This window comes from Accipiter gentilis, chromosome 4 (genome assembly GCF_929443795.1).
Source record: "Accipiter gentilis chromosome 4, bAccGen1.1, whole genome shotgun sequence".
NCBI lineage: Eukaryota > Metazoa > Chordata > Aves > Accipitriformes > Accipitridae > Astur > Astur gentilis.
In genome coordinates, this window is record NC_064883.1 from 21,714,818 (window position 1) to 21,733,852 (window position 19,035).

Consider the following 19,035-nt stretch of genomic DNA (forward strand, 5'->3'; position numbering starts at 1 on the left):
GTCATCTAGATCCCCTGGGATACTTCTAAAGTCTCATCCTTTGTTGTTATGTATCAGCATATAAACAAATCTCAGCCTTCTTGATGGCAGACTGCAGACAAATCCAATGAGAAGTTTTGCAGAAACGTCAGTAATGTTGCCAAGGTGTTGATAGACCATTAGGAGAAGTAGTCTGTCATAAATCTCTATCTATTTACATAATTTGCATGCTCCTCTGGACCAGAATCCATGTGGTCTAAGCTGTTTGCACATGATTTTGATCATGTTAAGACGTTAGTCTTTGTTCTGAGGTTAGCCCTTCTTGTGCTCAGGTGACAACGTAGGGCAGCCATCTTCCAGGGCCTTCCACATTATCTCTAATGTTAGCTTAAGTTAGCAGTCCCCAGAAGACATATTTACAGATTTACTCTTCCAGGAGACTTTACCTCCTAAGTCCGAAGGTCTTTGTAAAGCATTTTTCTTGATGTATGTGCACAGCATTGTTTCAGCTTTCTAATCACTGACCAGCTGGCTTGTTAGTGAATAGAGCTGTGGGCCCCTTGCCACGTTTCATGTGAGGTCTTGGCTGGGTGGCCAAGCAGGCAGCCTGCAGCCAGTGTCAAAGCAATTCAAGAGGTATTGGCACAGCAGTGTCCCCATTAATTTCTGCTTGTCACATGCTGTCATGCAAGTTACACCAGAGAGGAAATGACCGTTAAAAAAAAAAGTATGCTTGTGGCACTTGGTCCCCTCCAGACGTTATCCCCGAGGTTAAACAAGTGGATACAATTAGCTGCTATCCACAGACAGCTGCAGGGAAGGAGAAGCCGAGACCTGGGCCCCACAGCAACGTGTCTTTCCTGTTAGCGAGGAGTGTCGGCTGTCAACATATGCTATATTTTTAACCCTTCATGGGGTCTGAGTAAATTAAAAAGAGCTATTATGACCAACAGTGTCACGAAGGTGCTGGTAAATAGGTGTAGTGCTGAATGAGCAGTGTCCTCCTCTAGGGAAGGGGTTTTGTTTGTTGGTACCATTCCTTGTAAGGACTGGTGTGAGCAGCGCTGGAGGAGAATCGGCTCGTCAGTGATTGATAATTTACTGTAGTTTGTCGATTCTGCCAGGGACTGAGACAGTGATTTTTGTGAAGTCCTCTCAGAAGCATACTGAAGTAGTTAAAGAGAGTCACATCCAGCTTTGTGGATTTTCTGGGTGGACTAAATTCTCTGATTACATCAGGAGAGCTTCCACAAGGATTGCAAACAAGTGATGATACGCTTAGGATGTCCCAAAATACAGCCTAGGAATGCAGAAGCAAAGTCTATGAAGAGGAAATGGCCACGATGTCCCACAATGAGAGAAGGAAATATATACTATTAGAAGCAATCAAGAATGTCTTTTAAAAACTGAAAGCACTAAGCTCTAATGAGAGGTGACAGAGCTAGGGGAGTATACACAGTGCTCCAGAACAGATTGACTTAGTCAAATGAAAGTCTGAGTTTTACCCCAGAGGGAAGAGGCTCACAGCATCAGTCGAAAGAAGGATGACTTGCCTTGTTGAGAAACATGACCATTAAAGAAGCTGAAATTATATGAAAAGTGTACTCCAGAATTCAAACTGCAGCTTTGCCCCAGCTATCCAGCTTGACCTGATGTGACACTTAGATACCAAATTTTGACTGGTGTCAGTCCCCAGACATGTGCCAGAAGGGGCTTCAGAGCCAATGCATACAAATCACAGATTCTATTTCAAGTTGTTTGTATGGGGCTTACCAACTGGGTGAGCCAGTAAAGAGTTTAGGGGATTTCTTGGTTTGTTTTAGTCCTCATCTCTTTTTTAGATGGTATGAGGAATAAGAGAACAGAGGGGGTAACAACTGTCGATCCAGGATGCTCTGTGAGAGACCACTGTCTCCAACACAGTTTTATGAAAAGCTTGTAATAAAAGAAAGGAAGTTTCCCAGAAAGTATTTGGGGATGTACAAAACTTATGATATCATCCAGACATACAGGAAAAAAATCTGTTTGTTTGCTTATCTAGGCTCAGATCTGTAAATTCTGTTAAGAGCTGTGCCTTCTATTGGTTTTTCTACTGGGCACAAAGACTGGAAAGGTTTGAGTGGTGAAAAAGATTGTTAATCAAAAAGTTACATTTACCTGCTGTAAAAATTTCTCAGCCAGGACAGGACTTTGTAACAGTGCCACATTTGCCAATTTCTGTCAAATTATTAAAAAAAAATTCCCCTCTGTTCTCATTTAATTTGCATGTATTTTCTCTTAAAAATACCAGTAGCCAGATAGAAAATGTTATGTATTTCATTTGCATGTCTGGTAATTCCACTTTTATAGGAATTTTTGGTACACTGAATTACTGAAAATAAGTAAGTAGGACAATAATTCTATAGGTTTCCTTTCAGTCATGCAAATTCTTTTCATCAAATGTAAAAAATAGCAGCTGATAAAGTAAAACTTGAAAGATCTATATTGTACACTGACTTGACAGGTGTTGAGGAATAAAATGAGAAATTAATGTAGAAAGACTTATAGACACTTAAACTAATATTGATCTGCCCAAAATGAAATGCATCCACGTGTGCCTATACATGTGTATGTATGTATGTATCCCACAGATGTTAAGTACACATTTCATATACGGGATTTGGTCTTTGGTTCACAACTACTGAGATCAGTACGGAAATCTGGCAGTATTAAGATACTGGTAAAACAGACATGTACTAAGATTGAAACATTTAAAGACCTCTAAAATCCAGGTCTCTATTTTAAGGAGGGCAGACAGAAGGTTACTCAGAACAGTTCCTTGAACACAATCGGGTGCATCTATTTGTCTTAATCTAGTCTTAATTATGTGTCCTTTGCTGCTGGTGAGCACTGGTGTTTGGGAAGTGTTTGGAGCACTCCAAAATGTGCTTGGTGAGGATCTCCTGTGGCAGTACAAATTCAGTTGTTCCCTTCTGAAGGGACAGTTGGTGAGTTTAAGCAAAGGGACTAGAACATGTTAAATGTGCTGTGGTGGCTATAAATTGAATTCAGTCTACAAACAGGAGCATGACAATAAAAGGAAAACAGTGCCTTAGTACATTGAAAGCTATTATATACATACATAAAATTCAATCATAAACTTACGCCAATGCAATAGCATTACTAACCTCAAACTTTTTTCAAAGAATACCATGGACTTTTATAATTCAGTTCAACTGTTGCTTTTTTCCCGAATCTTGTGCACAGTTGCAGTACTTTTGCTTGAGACTGATATACAATGTTCATGACATACAGGCAGGTCGATGCAGAATAGTGACATTTGCAGGTTTTACTAGATTGACTATTAACTGATTGACTGACTATTGTATTCCACAGTAATTTATTTAGGTCTTTCTAATCTTGGTTACCTTATTACTTCTAATAGCAACCAAAATAGTCTTCAAAACAGTGTTTCTAGAGACTCCAGTCCTCCAGGTATTGTATCTTTTAAATGGTTACACAAACAGTTCTAGCCATTAAAAAAACCAGACACACCTCCCCCCCCCCAAAAAAAAAACAACAAAACAACCCAACTATATTCATTTCAGTGTTTATGCTTTTGCAGTGGATTAGTATGGATAGCATTGCCTTCAATGGGATTATTCAAAACAGTAAAATTCATGTATACATACATGCATAATTTTGTCAGTGTGCATGTCTTCAGGGTTCTTCATCCTAACAACTGGATAATCCAGAATCACTTGTCTGAGCTGTGCTTTCTTTCTTATCAAAGTAGTTTAAAATCAGAATATATTTTAAAATATCTGTTAACCTACTCTGAGTGTATTAAAGTATCTTTGATATGATTAAAATAATTTTACAATTCAAAAATAATTATGGAAATATTTTACTTCATATTTAAATATATATATATGTTAATTTTCAACAATTTTTTTACTTTTAGGGTAGCAGCATACAAAACACCAATTACTAGACCAATTCCTTGCATGAGCTTGGCAGATATTAGTTCCCTTCTGCTAATAATACACTAAATGTATTTGCTGTATTTTTTCTCTCTGCACAACATTTTATTCTACGAACTGAAAATGAAAGTTTTATCTTGTACAGTAAGGTTGATTAATACGACTAAGTGAATGGGTCATTCGGATTTATTGTTCTCTTATCAAAACAGTGACCATGTTTAAATTGAACATGCTGTGAAGTTCACGTTCTGTGGGTACTCTAGTTAATTGACAGGAATATCACAGCAGTCTTCTCCTCTGGGGGTGACCCTTACCCTGTGAATATTTTAATGGAAAGCAAGAGGACTACTCTGAGATAAACTGTTACCCAATATAAGGAAAAGGAAGAGCTCCATATTCTGGGTGTATATTGGGTTGGATCATGGATGACTCCTGAGAGGCTGTAATGTGGTTAGGTGAAGGCAAAGAGCACAGCCTCCTCCTCCCCTTTTGGAATGCCCTGTGGGGAGACAGATCAGAATAACTTTCTCCTTAGAGAAGAAGGAAAAGGGCATAAGGGCAGGGATCTATCTGCCTCTTACTCTGTCCCAGCCACTGCAGCCACCCAGCTGCAGGGACAAGAGTATCTTGCAGCTCCATAGGCTGTGGCAAATTGCTTCTCTGCCCCAACCATCCCAGTCATGGCATTCTAGATAGGCTGGTGTGATGGGTACCCAGCCCAGTGTGAGGACAAGATTTAAAAAAGAAAATTGCTGCATTTAACAAGGAGTCACTACATTATTACGAATGCCTTTGGGATTCAGTGTAACAACATTAATCATGTCTTTTGCTATTCATGTATCTGTACTGTGTAATTCTTCAGGAATGCCATTGTTTTTTTGGCATTAATTAATGTTGACTGTTTGTTACAAAGTATAACCATAGAAGTGCTGTAATATTCTGCTTCAAAAATAGGCCCCAGAGAATGTGAAAACTCTTTAAACTTTCATTCCAGCATGTTCAAAAAACAGCCTTTAAAATGAAAGCGATCTGATGGTTGGGGGTTCTGCATAATCCTGTAGGCTATGAAGGAAGTCTCATCCTGCTCCTCTTCTGCTCAGAGAGAGTCCTGCTGTTGGCTGAGAGGCAGTGAGCCTTTTCATCAGACTAGCTTGACTGATTCATTACACATTGCTGTCTAAAACTCTTTCCCTTTGTTTACACTTGCGGTTGTCTCATGCAAACAGTCCTACAGGAAATGTTCAGGACAAGTATCCCAACACCTGCCATCCAAAATAGGGACATTCCATTCTGCTCAGCAAAAAGAGAAAAATGAGTTATAAATAGATACAAGCTCTGGATGAAAGATGCAGGTTGTTGTGCAGGTGCGTGAGATATTCCACAGAGGAGTAGGAGAAATGTTAGGAGATTCCAAAGCATTGTTGTGTTTTACCAATTGTTAGCACAGAAATTGAGCAGGAAGAGGAAAATAGGCAGGTTAAAAAAAAAAAAAAAAAGCCATAAAAAGCCTGTGCGTTAGTACAAATTTAGGGCCTGTTGTAGTTGACAAGGATCTGTACTGTGGTGCTTTTATCTGGTGATACAACTGAGTATATTTGTGGGCTTCCACAGACTTACTTTTTCTGATATTAGGAACTCTTATCACCATGACCAAGGGCAATCTGGTTAAAGGTTTTTCTTCCTTCACATACAAGTCAGTGGTGGAAAAATGTCAGCTTCACATAATGAGCAGCCATTCATATGTGTATGTTACTTCTGGGTGCATGCGTTCTCTGAAGACATATTATTCTCAGTGTTTTCCTTTAGGTTGCATCATGCTGTGTCCTCCTTTACAAAGACAAAATCTAGCATCTATACCTTTACCTTGGTGGTGGGTTAGCCTAGCCCAACAGCCAAACTCCCACCCAGCTGCTCACTCACTCTCCTCACCTCAGCAAGATGGCTACAGAAAATAATGAACAAGAAAGCTCATGGGCTGAGATAAGACAGGGAGATTGCTTACCAATTACTATCATGAACAAAACAGACTCACCTTGGGGAAAATGAACTTAGTTTAATGCCAATTAAGATAGGTATTTAATTGCTAATTCAGGTAGTGGGGAAAAAAGGCAAACATTCAAAGAACACCTTCCCCTGCCTTTTTCCAGGCTCCACATCACTCCTTTACTCCCCCCACCCTGAGCAGCACAGGGACATGGGGTGTGAGGGGCTGTGGTCAGTCCATAGCAGCTCCTCTCTGCCGCTCCTTCCTCCTCACACTTTCTGCCTGCTCCAGCATAGGCCCTCTCCACAGGCTGCAGTTCCCTGAGGAATACCCACCTGCTCCAATGGGGATCCTCCACTGGCTGTAGTGCGGATATCCGCTCCACCATGGAGTACCTCCTCTTTCTCTTCTTCCTCCTCCTCCTCTCATCTTGGTGTTCCCTGTGCCATTTCTCACTCCTTTTGTTCCCTCCTCTTCTTTCCCTCCAGCCTTTTCTGCCCTTTCTTAAATACGTTTTCACAGAGGAGCCGCCATCTTGGCTGACAGGCCCAGCTGTGCGCTGCGGTGGGACCGCTGGAGCCAGCTGGAACCGGCTGGAACTGGCCATGTCTGGCACAGGGCAGCCCCTGGTCTTCCCTGACAGAGGTCCCTGCAGCCCCGGCTGCCAGCACCTGGGCACCAACACCCAAAACAACTCCGTACTTTCTGTTTTCTTTGAGTAGCTACTTGAATTATTTGGTTGACAGCCATGACATCCTCATTTGGATTAGGCAGGCAAAGTACTCCCGAGAATCTGGCTGGTGTTAAACAACAAGTAAGTTACTGCAGGCAATTGACAGATATTTTAGCTGGAAGTCAAGATGGTGAGTGACTCTAAAGGATCAGAGTGGTATTTTGAAAACCAATGGCTTGGAAGGGTTTTATGGGTCAGAAGCTGGAGGAGGGTTAAGAGGGGTCAGTGAAACATAGAGTCAAGAGGGGATAGGACAAGGAGGAGACAAAAGTCTGTAGGAAATCAAGGCTTTCTGCTCCTTGCTGCCCCTGAGTTGGAAATGTGAGCTTTGAAGCCGGCCTTTGGCAGAGGCAGCAACAGCAGCTGCTCAGCCCAACTCTAAGCCTATCCCCATCCTCGCTGATGCCTGAAGCAGAATATGCAGGACATATTTCTGTGTATTATTGAGACTCATGACATAATATGGTATTGCTTGAAAAGTTCATCGTTATTTGGTCCTGACATTCAGTGCTGACAAATTCAGTAAATATCAGACTAAGCAATGCCATCACCAATACCATTTATGGCGGAACATGCAAAAGGTGCAGCACTTCCATAACAAATTTTGCTCCTAACTGTTTCCATTATGAGGCTTTTACAAAACTAAAGCTACTAAGATATTTGCCTCTAAGGAAAGTGTATTTGTTCATTGCATCCCCAAATAGCTCAGTTTTCAACTGAGTTATCGATAAATATTTTAGATTTGTGCATAGACCACATGGAAAATGTAGCCTGAAAAGGGAAAACATTGTAAAGCCATGATTATCTGAAAGTAATCACAGTGGAATAATGTATATATCTTCAACTTGGGCAACAGCCATAGTAGGTTTTGTGATGTTAGAAGCATGGCAGAAATCTCTAATCTGAAACAACAGGCGCTGTTCTGTGTCTATGTTTGTAAACATACAATAAACAAAGAACATCTGATAGGCGTCAGGAGAGGTTTGATCATGACTCATTAGAACTTGTTCCTCAAATCTGCGAAGGCATGAATCTTCTTGTTTGTCAAATAGAATTGATCATTTTTTCAATCAACTTCTGAAATATGATTTTAACTGTAATTCCAGAGTATGGTATGCCTAGCTACTACAGAAAATTTCTCAGGGAAAAGCAGACATAGAACAAACTAATCTCTGAGGCACATGAAGACTCTCTTGCAGTTATTTCTAGATTTTGGAAATTGAGATAATACTGGGTAATCATCACTAATAAAAATGGATGCATTTCCATCAGATGAGTGGAATTATCCTTATTTAATTAGGTAGTGATCTGGATTGTGCATGTTTATGGCCTTTATCCCATTTGCTAGCAAAGTTAGTATCTTCTGATACTAGTTACAGTATCAAAGAAAAGACACAGCCCAGACTGAGTCTGATGTTTCTTGCAAGTGACTGGCTAAGAGCATGAAGTCATTTTTCAAATGTGAGGCCTAATGGTTTTTGACTGGGCTTATGTACAGCACAAAATAAATTGTTCATTATGGATAAAAAAGTACTTTCAAAGCTCTCTCTTTTGTTTGCTTTGATATTGAAAATCTATTAGTGCAAACAAATATCAAATGATATTTGGTATTAATTTGAATATGAGCTGCACAATTTGGTATTCTGTATTTAAAGTGCATAATAATAAGCCTATGTCATGTGATTTTGGTTTCGGCTCTTTTTCTAACTGGCTGAGAAGTTAAAAACAGGACAATAATGAATCACAAATATCAAATGGTCTTTTTACATCAAAGTGCCCTTCTTTACATACATGAATCTTTGAACCGTTCTTCCAAGATAATTTTGAACTGAAATCTGTTCATACATGTAATAGTAAGTTATAAGGGATAGCAAAAGAGCATAACCAACAGTCCAAAATCAATACTGGAGAATAGCCTGTATGGACTAACTCTGAATTTCCTGGAAGAGGAAATACAGCACTTTTTTCCCCAGTTTTTCTTCTTCTTTCTAATACCTTTTAAATTTACACTTTCTTGGTACACTTTTCTGTGGCACATCTCATTTTTTGTAACAAAAACTTCAGTAAATTATATTAATCTTTTGAGTCCTGTGGGGGGAGGAAAAGATATACCAGTTTCCATTTTCAAATATTTTCTTTTTTTACCTGTGCCTGGAAGAAGACTCTGAATTTAGAAATTGAAGACATTGCTTGCAACTTGCAACTAGCAGAGCAGAATTGCATTTGCTGAGCTTGAGGAAGAAAGTTGAAACAAAACCAGCGTCAGTTGTAGGGAAAAAAATATTCTTGATATGTTTGGTAACTGCAGGAATGAGTTTACATACTTGACAAATGAGTAGGATGCAGAAATGTCACCAAAAAGGGACTCACCAGGGTCTACTGACTAATCCTTAAATTCTTTAAATTATTTCCTTATTTCATCTGATATTATGCCTACCTGGAATAAAAAAAAATTAGGCCCAAATTCAGTGAAACCATTAAGTACCTACTTAAGATAAGATAACCCCACGCTTTAAATGACCTTGGCATGTTCTTTACATCTTCAAGACTGATCCAAAGACTGTTGGGATTTGATTTAAGTTATAATAGCACAGAGTGAGCAGATATGGCATGTATTAATTCTACTGATGACTGAAACTTGCAGAGCTGTAGTCCTAGTCCTCTTCCACATATTTCTGAACTGCAAAGGGAAATTATATAAATTCATGAGGATTCAATACCCTTTGTATGTTTGTTTTAAAGGTGCAAACCCTATTATACTAGCTATCAAAATTATCAGATCTCAATTTTTCCTGGGGAAGCAAAGGGAATAAAAGGCATCAGCTAACAGGGAATGGCGTTCTCAGTTTACCACCGTCCTTCAGAGGTGATAATAACTAAATGCTCTTACAGCATCCATAGTTCTGTGGTAATATCTCCATCATAAGAGTCTTCAAATAAAAACTGGTTACTTTATGAGCAGCCCACTGTTACTACTGTTTGGCAGACAGAGTTATAGGCTATGTATAGAAATGGCCATGTTTTACCAGAGGTCAGATTAGAGCTTCCAGCCTTAATATCTATACATTTTATACTTTCTGTAGAGATGATCAGGGAACATTACATGAGAATAATAATTTTGTATTAAATTATATAGCAATGTCTATGAAGTGTAACTTAAAAATGCATACAGGTAAAGCAATGTTATCAAGTTGAATGTTTTGAGCTATTTTTAAATCCATTTTCAGATATCATTCCTTTTAATAGTGTGCCTTGAATATTTACTTGAAACATGCCCAAGTCCATAGAGAACAACAAAAGCCACCAACTTCAATTTATCCATCTCATGTTTTCTCATGTTTAATGCTATGCACCTCTCCAAGATCATTTTGGTTGCTAGTAGCAGGATTGGTAGACACCTTGCTGCATGGCTTATGGAAAGGGCATATGTCACCAGCAAACACAGAGCTGGGATTTCATGAACTCAAGTCAAGTGCATACAGAAAATGAACTTTTTCTTTATCCCTTTTATTTCTTACTTGTTGCAGCACCTTCTTGTAAATACCTATTTTTGCAAAGATAATATTCAAGTTGATGGTATCCTTCTAAGTTGGAATTCAGGGGATTTCTGCTATTTAGTTTTGAGTCTGTTGGTTCATTCCTTTCGCATTACTAAGATTAATGTGAAAACATGAGTACAGATGAAAAAGTTTCTTCAGCTGTGGAAATGTCATAGAAGATTGCATCAATATAACAAAACAGAAAGGAAAATGAGAACAGTTACTTATTATTATTACACTGATTTAGTGCTAAACTTTGATCTAAAGGTAGTTTCTGTCCTGTTCAGGAAATTCTATACAACAGGTTTTGCCAAGTAAACTTTATCCCTCTAAAACATTAAATTCTGGTGAAATTGTCATTTAAACAGTTTTTCTGATTGAAACAGATCCTTATGCCTGTTGAAGTGAATGATAAAATTTCACTTCACTCGGGCAGGACAAAGCATAAACTTGTGAGAGGCAAAGTGGTGTGTGTTTTTAAGTTAAGAGCAAAAAGCTGCTATGTATCTATCTTTCTTACTTGGACAGCATTCTTTTGAAGTTGTCCTGGGATTTACAGATGTGCTTTTGCTGTATCTTTTAAGTATGTTGACCAGTCTTTATACTTCTATCAATCAACCTCAAATAATTCAACTAGAAACAATACATTAACTTGATAAGGACACCTGTTCGAGTCAGCTGGTTCTGGCAACATCCTGCCCATTTTATATTAATAGTTGTTTTTATCTTCTGTGCACATATTTATGTCAATATTTGTTAAATTAGTTTTGCAGACTATGACAGGGAATTTACTTGTTTGCCACCTTGTCTTGATAATTGCATATTGGTTTCTTATTTATATTTAGGATATGATGCTTCAGCTGTTTCGGGGACTGGATTTTCTGCATTCACATCGTGTGGTGCATCGGGACCTGAAACCTCAAAATATCCTTGTAACCAGCAACGGACAGATAAAGTTAGCTGACTTTGGCCTTGCACGAATCTACAGTTTTCAGATGGCTCTTACCTCAGTGGTAAGTTTCTGGAGGCTTTTATTTTTCTTCTAATGCAGCAGTGTTCTTTACTCTCTATGTTTCTGGCTTTTTATCCCATATTATAACGCTGCTTCTAGAACCATCTCTGCAATTGAAGTCACTTGTGTCTCCAAAAACAATTGCTTTCCAGCCAGGATTGAAGTTGTCGTGGTTACTTTGTACGAGCAATCGATTACTGGTTCTAAATGAAATCATGACTGATTACTGAAGGATAGGTATGTGCTACTTTTCTGAAACTCTATCAGTCTAGCTTCTGTTGTGATACCAACTTCTTTTGCACAATGAGCCAGACAGGTAGGGTGAAAGTTTCTGAAGTACCTATTTTAAGATAAAACTCTTGCTGATCCCCAGGTATCTTGCCTGAAAAAATACACCAATACTTGTGAAAATGCCACACTGTCATGCCTCTGATTTTCCGTCTCTGTGAATATGGATTCGATGCTTGCTCCCATGTGTTACTGAATGATCCAAATAGGGCTGTGCTGGAGACAGCTTAAGTGAACCTGGCAGCCAAAATCACAGCTATTTCCCAAGCCAGATGTTAAAGAGCACCTCCAGTATCTCTAGGGCCCCTGCCACTGTTACCCCTCTCTCAGCAGCTCTCCTGGTTATCCTTGAGCTGTCCTGGTTGTCCAGACACAAGCTCACTCCCAGAAGGTCTGGCCCTCTCCTGCATTAATGCTGGTAGACACCTGCCAGCTCCTCTCTTTTTGACCCTGTTTCCATGCTTGCTGGCCCTGCCCCCAGAATCAGCTGCTCTTAGCTTGGTACAACATCTCTGAAGTGTATTGAAGAGTAACTGTGCTGCATGCATGTTGGGTGTCATTTGGTTTTGTTGCCTGCTCATGGATTTTTTTGTTTCCATTTTCTATTCTGAGTATCACAACTGCCACAGCAGTATCACTTATGCTAAAGACAGGAAAGAGAGAACTGCTGAGAAAAGAAACTGAAAGGAGTCCAGTTCGCATTTTACATCATATTGTAGAAATTAGCCTGGCTCATGTTGATGAAAAGCAATCCGTTGTTATTATTAGTTACTGTAAGTCTTCCCATCTTTGTGTGATGTAATTATTACGTCCTGTGTTCCAGTTTCAGTGTGAGTGAAGGCAGGAGGCAACAGAAAATTATATCATCATCTTGCTAAACATAGGAAAATATCCTTGTCACAGAAAGCATAAGTAAACTTGTGTTTTGGGGCTGGTTTTTTTCATTGCCTCTAGGATGTAGCCTAATCCAAAGCTGAAAGACTCTCTCTGCTGAGGTTGGTGAGGATTGATCATGTTGTAACTCAAAACAGAGCTTTGGAGAAAAGGAGAGAAATGTTGTTCCTAAACTGCTGTAATTTTTCATTTCCCAGTTATCAGTCAGTAACGGCTTCAATGAGTATTTCTATTGATCCCGAAAATTCTTTAAGCTAAAATTGCAGTGTTGTAAGGCTTCCAGCAGGGCATTTTTTAAAGTTCTGCATGAAATGAGGAAAAAATGTCTACAGAACTGAGCAGGAGTTTGTCCATAATCATGTAGCCTGCATAGGAATGAAGGTCAAAAGACCCAAAAATAGTTCATCTACTGAGGCAAAAACGTACCAAGACCTGCTTGTAAGAGAACATTGCCAGAATTGCTATGTGAAGGATGTATGTATGTTCAAGTATCTCATACTTGTGTGCTAGAAGTCATATTTCAAAACCCATTAGCTACTACCCTTAGCACTGCTGTGAACAAGAGTCTTCAGATTAAGGGATTGTCCACGTGCAAGTTTGTGCTGTGTTCACACAAGCATTCAATTGCCATTGCAGCTATGCTAAAGAGTATTAAAATAATTGAGTTATTCAGTGACCAATGACAAATAAAGTATATGGGCATAAGCATGAATAATGGCTTTCACACTTAGAACTTAGTGTATCATTATTTTCTTATTAAAAATAACCCTAGCTATGACCATGGCTTTTTTAAGTTAAAAATTTATTGGTTTTAAAACGCTTAGTGTTTAACACCTTTGAAATCAACTTTTGTCTGCGTATGTAGAAACCTATAGGGAAGTGTTGCTTACAATGTGATAATGTGGTATGGTTTTAAATGTCAATCTTCATTGCTCCTGCAGACTGATTGCTGGTTAGAAACTTTTACTAAACGTGCATTAGCTGACACAGGCAGCCAGTTTTCCTTTTCTGAATGTAACTTCTACCTTTGTCTAGCTGCTTTGTTGTGCGAATTCTTCTTTTTGTTTTTCCTCCATTAAAACTCAGTACAGGAAACAAAACTCAAAAAAAAAAAAAAATCAACCTTCTGTGTTTCAAACATAAAGATATTCTTGACTTTACCGTTCCCAGAAGTCTAAATTGAAGTTCTTCACCAAGCAGTGAGTAAACTTTCATTGACTTCAGCAGGACCAGCTTTGTTTTGAAGTGTTTGCAGAAAAAAATGTTGCATTATAAAAGACAGCATATATCTACACATATATCAATTAATAAAAGTCCTAGTTTGCAAGGATTTGCTTCAGACTTATACTGAAAAGCGATAGTGCAGACAGCCCAGTGATAAAAAGCACATTGCATGCACTATCGTTGTGATCAATACAAGGGCTCTGCAGCATTTCCTTCAGAAGAGAAACTTACTGCAAGATAAACTACAAGAATCATCTTTTGAAGTATCAGATCATTCCCAAGATGCATCCTTATTCATTGCTCACAAAGAAACTCTGCAGATGGGACAAAAAGAGCTTGCCATGAAAGTAATCCAGTAAAAACTGATCTAACCCAAGTACTCTGGGTGCTGAAAATGGTAACATCAAAGCAGTCTCTGATAGCCAGTTATTTCCACAGAATCCTTTTGGCAGATCAGTCGCCCAGGCATATTGCTGTCATTTAAAGAAACCTCTTGATATTTCTGTCAGTGAATGAATAAAAGATTCAAACTAATGTTATGCAGGCTTGGGGGGGCAGGGTGGAGATCACTACTCCCAGCTGTGGTCAGACTGAGAACTGATACATGTCTGAAATAACAGCACTAGAAAGAACGAGGTCAGGCGGGGGTGTCTCGGGTGGTGGGTAATAGGGCATGGTTTTGGTTTCGTACAAAGTTAGACTCTTTTTCAAGTGTTGGTCTTGGCCCTTGGGGAAATTTTGAATAGGCTTTGTGATAACAGAGAAGCTCCATAGGACAGAGGAGGTGGATTGATGTGAATGTGTAATTTTAGAATTTGACAGCAAAAGCTAATGAACTGTCACCTTTTTTCCTGGTGCAGAAAAATGAACACCCAGTTCTAACTTTCTCTGAGCAAAGGGAGCAAGTGGCTGTCTGGAAAATCTGAAGTTATATTATGAAAAAGAAATAAGCCATTTATCTATTTTTGTTGACTTCTAACTGCCTTAAAGAAAGGAAATGAAGCTGAATCATGGCACACAAGAATGCTATGAGATAAGTGCACGCAGTTGTGATCACAGCATCTAGGTGGAGCTGAGGCTATCCAGCTTTTAAAACCTGACCTGCATCAGGATCTGAGTGAAACTGGAAAAATGTTAGTGTTTGTAACACAATCATAATACTTTCTTTGAAAACACGTGTGCTTTCGCTTAGATGGCAGCACTACTGATAAGGTTTTTTCCCCTGAAATGCAAACAAAATTGTTTTATGTCTGCCTTTTAAAAAAAAAACCCTTGTTTGCAGATTTATTGAACGTCAGAAGGGAGAACACATCACTTTCTCTGCCGATGCTCTAAGTTGTTGAATACTAGACACAGCTAAATTGACGATTAAAAAGAGAAGACACAAAATATCCTGCAGTTACTGTCAGTGAATAATTTTAGATTACGCTAGCATTTTATTTGAGTGTTTCTTCAGTATAAAAACTTTCCATCCATTTCTGGCAGTCACTTCAGCACAAATGGTTTACATGTCACATCATGCAGGAACTTGGATTTCATTTTGTTGGTATTGTAGCAAGGGAGCATAAAATAATTTTCACTAACTGGGCTTACTGTGTAAAAATAAATATATAAATTAGTTACAGCAATAAAAACAACAACAACAAAAAAAAAAAAAAAAAAAACAACAGAAAAACCTTCTTCCAAAGAGGAATGAGTGCTTTCCTGTTTTCTGCCCACTGTTAGGAAAATGGCAGGAAAATTTTCTAATAAATGCCACCTGTTAGGAAAAACTGTGAATGTAAACTCTGATCTGAGCTAATATGATAGTTGAGAGCACAGTCAAAGAACTTTCTTTTGCTTTGCCTTAGTTTAGGGTTCTTTTTTCATTTTTGTGTGGCCACCTCTTCCTGATACTATGCTTCCCATAGTCCACATATTTATTTGTACATAACACACCTTGCAGTGTCCATTCCTACATTGGGTAAGTTCCAGCAGACCTGGAGTTTGTTGCAGTACAGCTTTAACCTGAGATGCTCTGGGTATCCCTAAACGGACCTGACTGAGCAATCTATTTAAAGCTTGCAGTTAACATCAAACATAGGAGTAGACCTATGGAAATTAATCAAGCACCTGCTTCTGATGAATCAAAGTCAAAATCTGGGCTGTGTTAAAGAGTATCCTAATGGAATCAGTACAGTGACACTAGATTTTATCTCATACATAATCTGATAAGAGCGTAAATCTTCCTCCCTCTGACAGGTGGAAGTGACATTGTTTTGGTATGCATTGAGCCTTCACTGTTGTGAGGAAGCACATCACCTTAGATCTGAGCCCCAATCTCCAGTTCTTTCTTCATGGTACATTTCTCCAGTCCACCCAAATGTCTCTGAAAAGGAAAATGAGTCACAGACAGACATGCAGAGGATCAAAATATGTGTTGTTGAGCTTGTCAGTGCTGCTGCTGAAAGGTTGTGGCTATTTAGGAATGCGGTGTGATTAAATTGCTTGGCTTATTTAAGGAAAATCTGTATTCCGTACTAACACAGGGTTCTGCATAAAAAGTCCATGTATCTGGCTTTGTGAAGAAACGAGTGATTTTCTCTGGTATTTTAACATTCAGATAGCTGAAGGAATCTTTATTGCATCCTCCCAAACACCCTATAGGAAAGTTACTTCCATCACATAAAATGAGTCACTTATCTCCAGAGCCATCTTATGAACAAAAATCATTATGAGCACATTAACAGTAAAGTCTGCAGCAGACTAAAAACATTTTAATATATATTTACATTGGCTTCACTCAGATCAGACGTGCTCTAAGAGGGCTCAGATTTATATGACAATAACAATGGAAAAACAGATTCCTCAATGTCACAGTATTATCAAAGGGCAATACGGAAATACATGTAGACAAACTTTGGAAATTAGAATAGAAGTTTCTTTTATTCATCTGCATATGAACATTGTGATCATTATGATCATATAAGATAATTTTCAAAGCTGGCTGTTAATTTTTGTTGCCCATCTTAAGAAACTTTAAAGTCTGGAAGAGTAGTACTAGCTGCTCTCATAGAGAAACAGAGGATTTATGGCAAGGTTGTTATTTTTAGAAACACATCCTAGAGATAAGATTCTAAGGGTGCCATTTCACAGTCAGCGTAAGTAGATGTCACATTTCTACTGCTGCTGAAAGGATGGTCCTGCTTTTGACCACACACTCCTATCACCTCCCTTGCATCGGCATTACTGGTTGCACCCTTGCAGTCCAACTGAAAATGATCCCCATAAATAGTAGTTATTCATTTTCAGGTGGATTAGAGGGTGCAAATCACTGCACGGCCACATGGGTGAAAGCACTGGCACACAGGGGAGGGTGAGCAGAAAGATGGGGTCATCCACTCCGTAGACACCACAGTCTTAGATTTGTTGGAGTCAGTTACGAAACCACATCTGAAGTCTTCAGCTGAGGACTCAAATAACTAAACTAACTCAAAGGCGGAAATGTATTTCAAAACCTCGCAACTCACGCTGACTTACGCTGTTTTGAAGATGTTAGATGAACCGGTTACTGGTTCATTTAAGGTTCTTACTGTATCGGATGTTAACAAAACTTCTAAGGATATCTATACTGATGTTTGAAGTATTTTTTACCCCCTCAGTGCCAAGGCCTGGGTTCAGGGCTCTGTGCTGTTCCTCTGCAGCTGATGCCACAACTCACCCTCGAGACCTGTCAGGAATGCAGGGAATGCAGCCCTCTGCTCTGATTCAGGCCCAGGTTTATCATGAACCATAAAAAGCCTATCTTTTAATCTTTCAAAGAAAGTAAATTATTTCACAGTAAACAAGCAAATTGGCTCCACATGAGAATATTTTCTGTGCCAGAAAACTCCTTTTCAGAGCTGCAGACATTAAAATATATATCATGTGATGACAGAGTTTGTCCACACTAAGCTGAGCATGTTTTGCAGCCCTGCAGCTGCACCAGCACAACCTAGCAGAATAAATTTACCTTGTGCTGGTAGCAAAAGGGGGAAAAAGGTACAATGTCGAGCAAAGTTCATATCAGAACAAAGGAAGTTTCTGCTGGCCTGGACCAAAGGTTGACTGTGCACACTATCAAAGGATAATGTCCAACAGAGGATGCTTAGGAAGGAGATAAGAACCAGCTTTCAGCAATCAGAAATTTAGCAATTTCCAGTGCTGGAGATTGTATCTGGATCGATCATTGATTATAATAATAACTGAAGTACCCATCTTCTGTAAATTAATCTACTTACTTCTTGAACCATTTATACTTTGGGCTGCAGTTAACTTCTGTACTGTAAGAAAATCTATTTTGTTTTAAATCTGACACCTGATAGTTTTACTTAGGCTTGTCTTAATTCTGCTTTTGTGAGACATTCCCTTTTCACGTCTGGGTGAAATTTGGTATTAGTTTGCAGCAGTACAGTTCCATTGGTGCAAGAAAAATGTACTCAGTGCAAATAGGCCTTCACATGTTGATGTGAAGATAAAATGAAATGTGCTTTTTTTCTTTTATCTTTATTTTTCTTCTCTTTCACTTAAGAAGCTACAGTAGATATTTTTAGTAATGGTACAGTACTGACAGTTTTCATACAAATATGTGGTGAATGGACTTTAGGATGTAGAAGAGCTGAATTTATAAGGAACAGGCAGTGCTTAATCTGCTAAAAAAATGGAAGGGGCAAGGTTGTGAAAGGAGGAAAGAAAGGCAGAAAATTACTACTGTGTATTTTCTCTATACTATAAAAGAGCATCCTGCTATCCTGTGACCCTAGTTCTATCTTCTGTTTTCAGATATAAAAATATGTGGTACATTTCCCCCACCCAGTGATTTACATCTTCTTTGTACTATTTTTCTGTTGATTTAAGCGGGTTTGTTTTTACATCTACTCCCAGAGATAATTGAGTGTGTTGAATTGTAAAAACAATTTGATTGTTTGACAAGGTCTCTCCCTGTGTATTTACAAAACTGTTCCCACATAATTTCAAACCATCTTGAAACACTAAAATATGCCCTCAGGTTATGCTCTTATCAGAGCACACAGGGTAAGCAGGCATAGGCCTGTTTGGTACTTGAATGTGAGACAGCCAAAGGAAGAGGAGCAAAGAAAATAAATAGCATACTCTCCTTGGAGCTCATGCTATTCCAGAGTGAAGGCAGGCATCTGTACACTGCTGACGGAAATGCTCTTAGGGCTTAATATATAATAATGAGTTGCTGACACGTTTTTGCAGTGGCAGGGAAGTATCCATAAATTTTCTCTGCGCACTGGCCAATGTCCTGCTGTAGAAGGTATTTCTAACTGAAAATTCCCTTGTACAGGTACACCTGAGGAAGTTTCTCTTAGCCTAACAATATTTAGTACTTGTTCAGTGTTGCTGGCATGGAATTCTGGAGCTCAAAAGCAGAAGAG

General features: G+C 38.9%; 1 protein-coding gene across 2 annotated transcripts in view; it reads left to right on the top strand.

Annotated features, from left to right (window-relative positions):
- The window catches only part of CDK6 (cyclin dependent kinase 6), a 140,253-nt gene that overhangs the window by 45,703 nt on the left and 75,515 nt on the right, over positions 1-19,035 (top strand). For both annotated transcript variants that reach the window (XM_049798584.1, XM_049798583.1), the window contains exon 4: positions 11,043-11,210. In XM_049798584.1, coding sequence (XP_049654541.1) covers positions 11,043-11,210 — 168 coding nt within the window. The remainder of the gene's footprint in view (positions 1-11,042; positions 11,211-19,035) is intronic.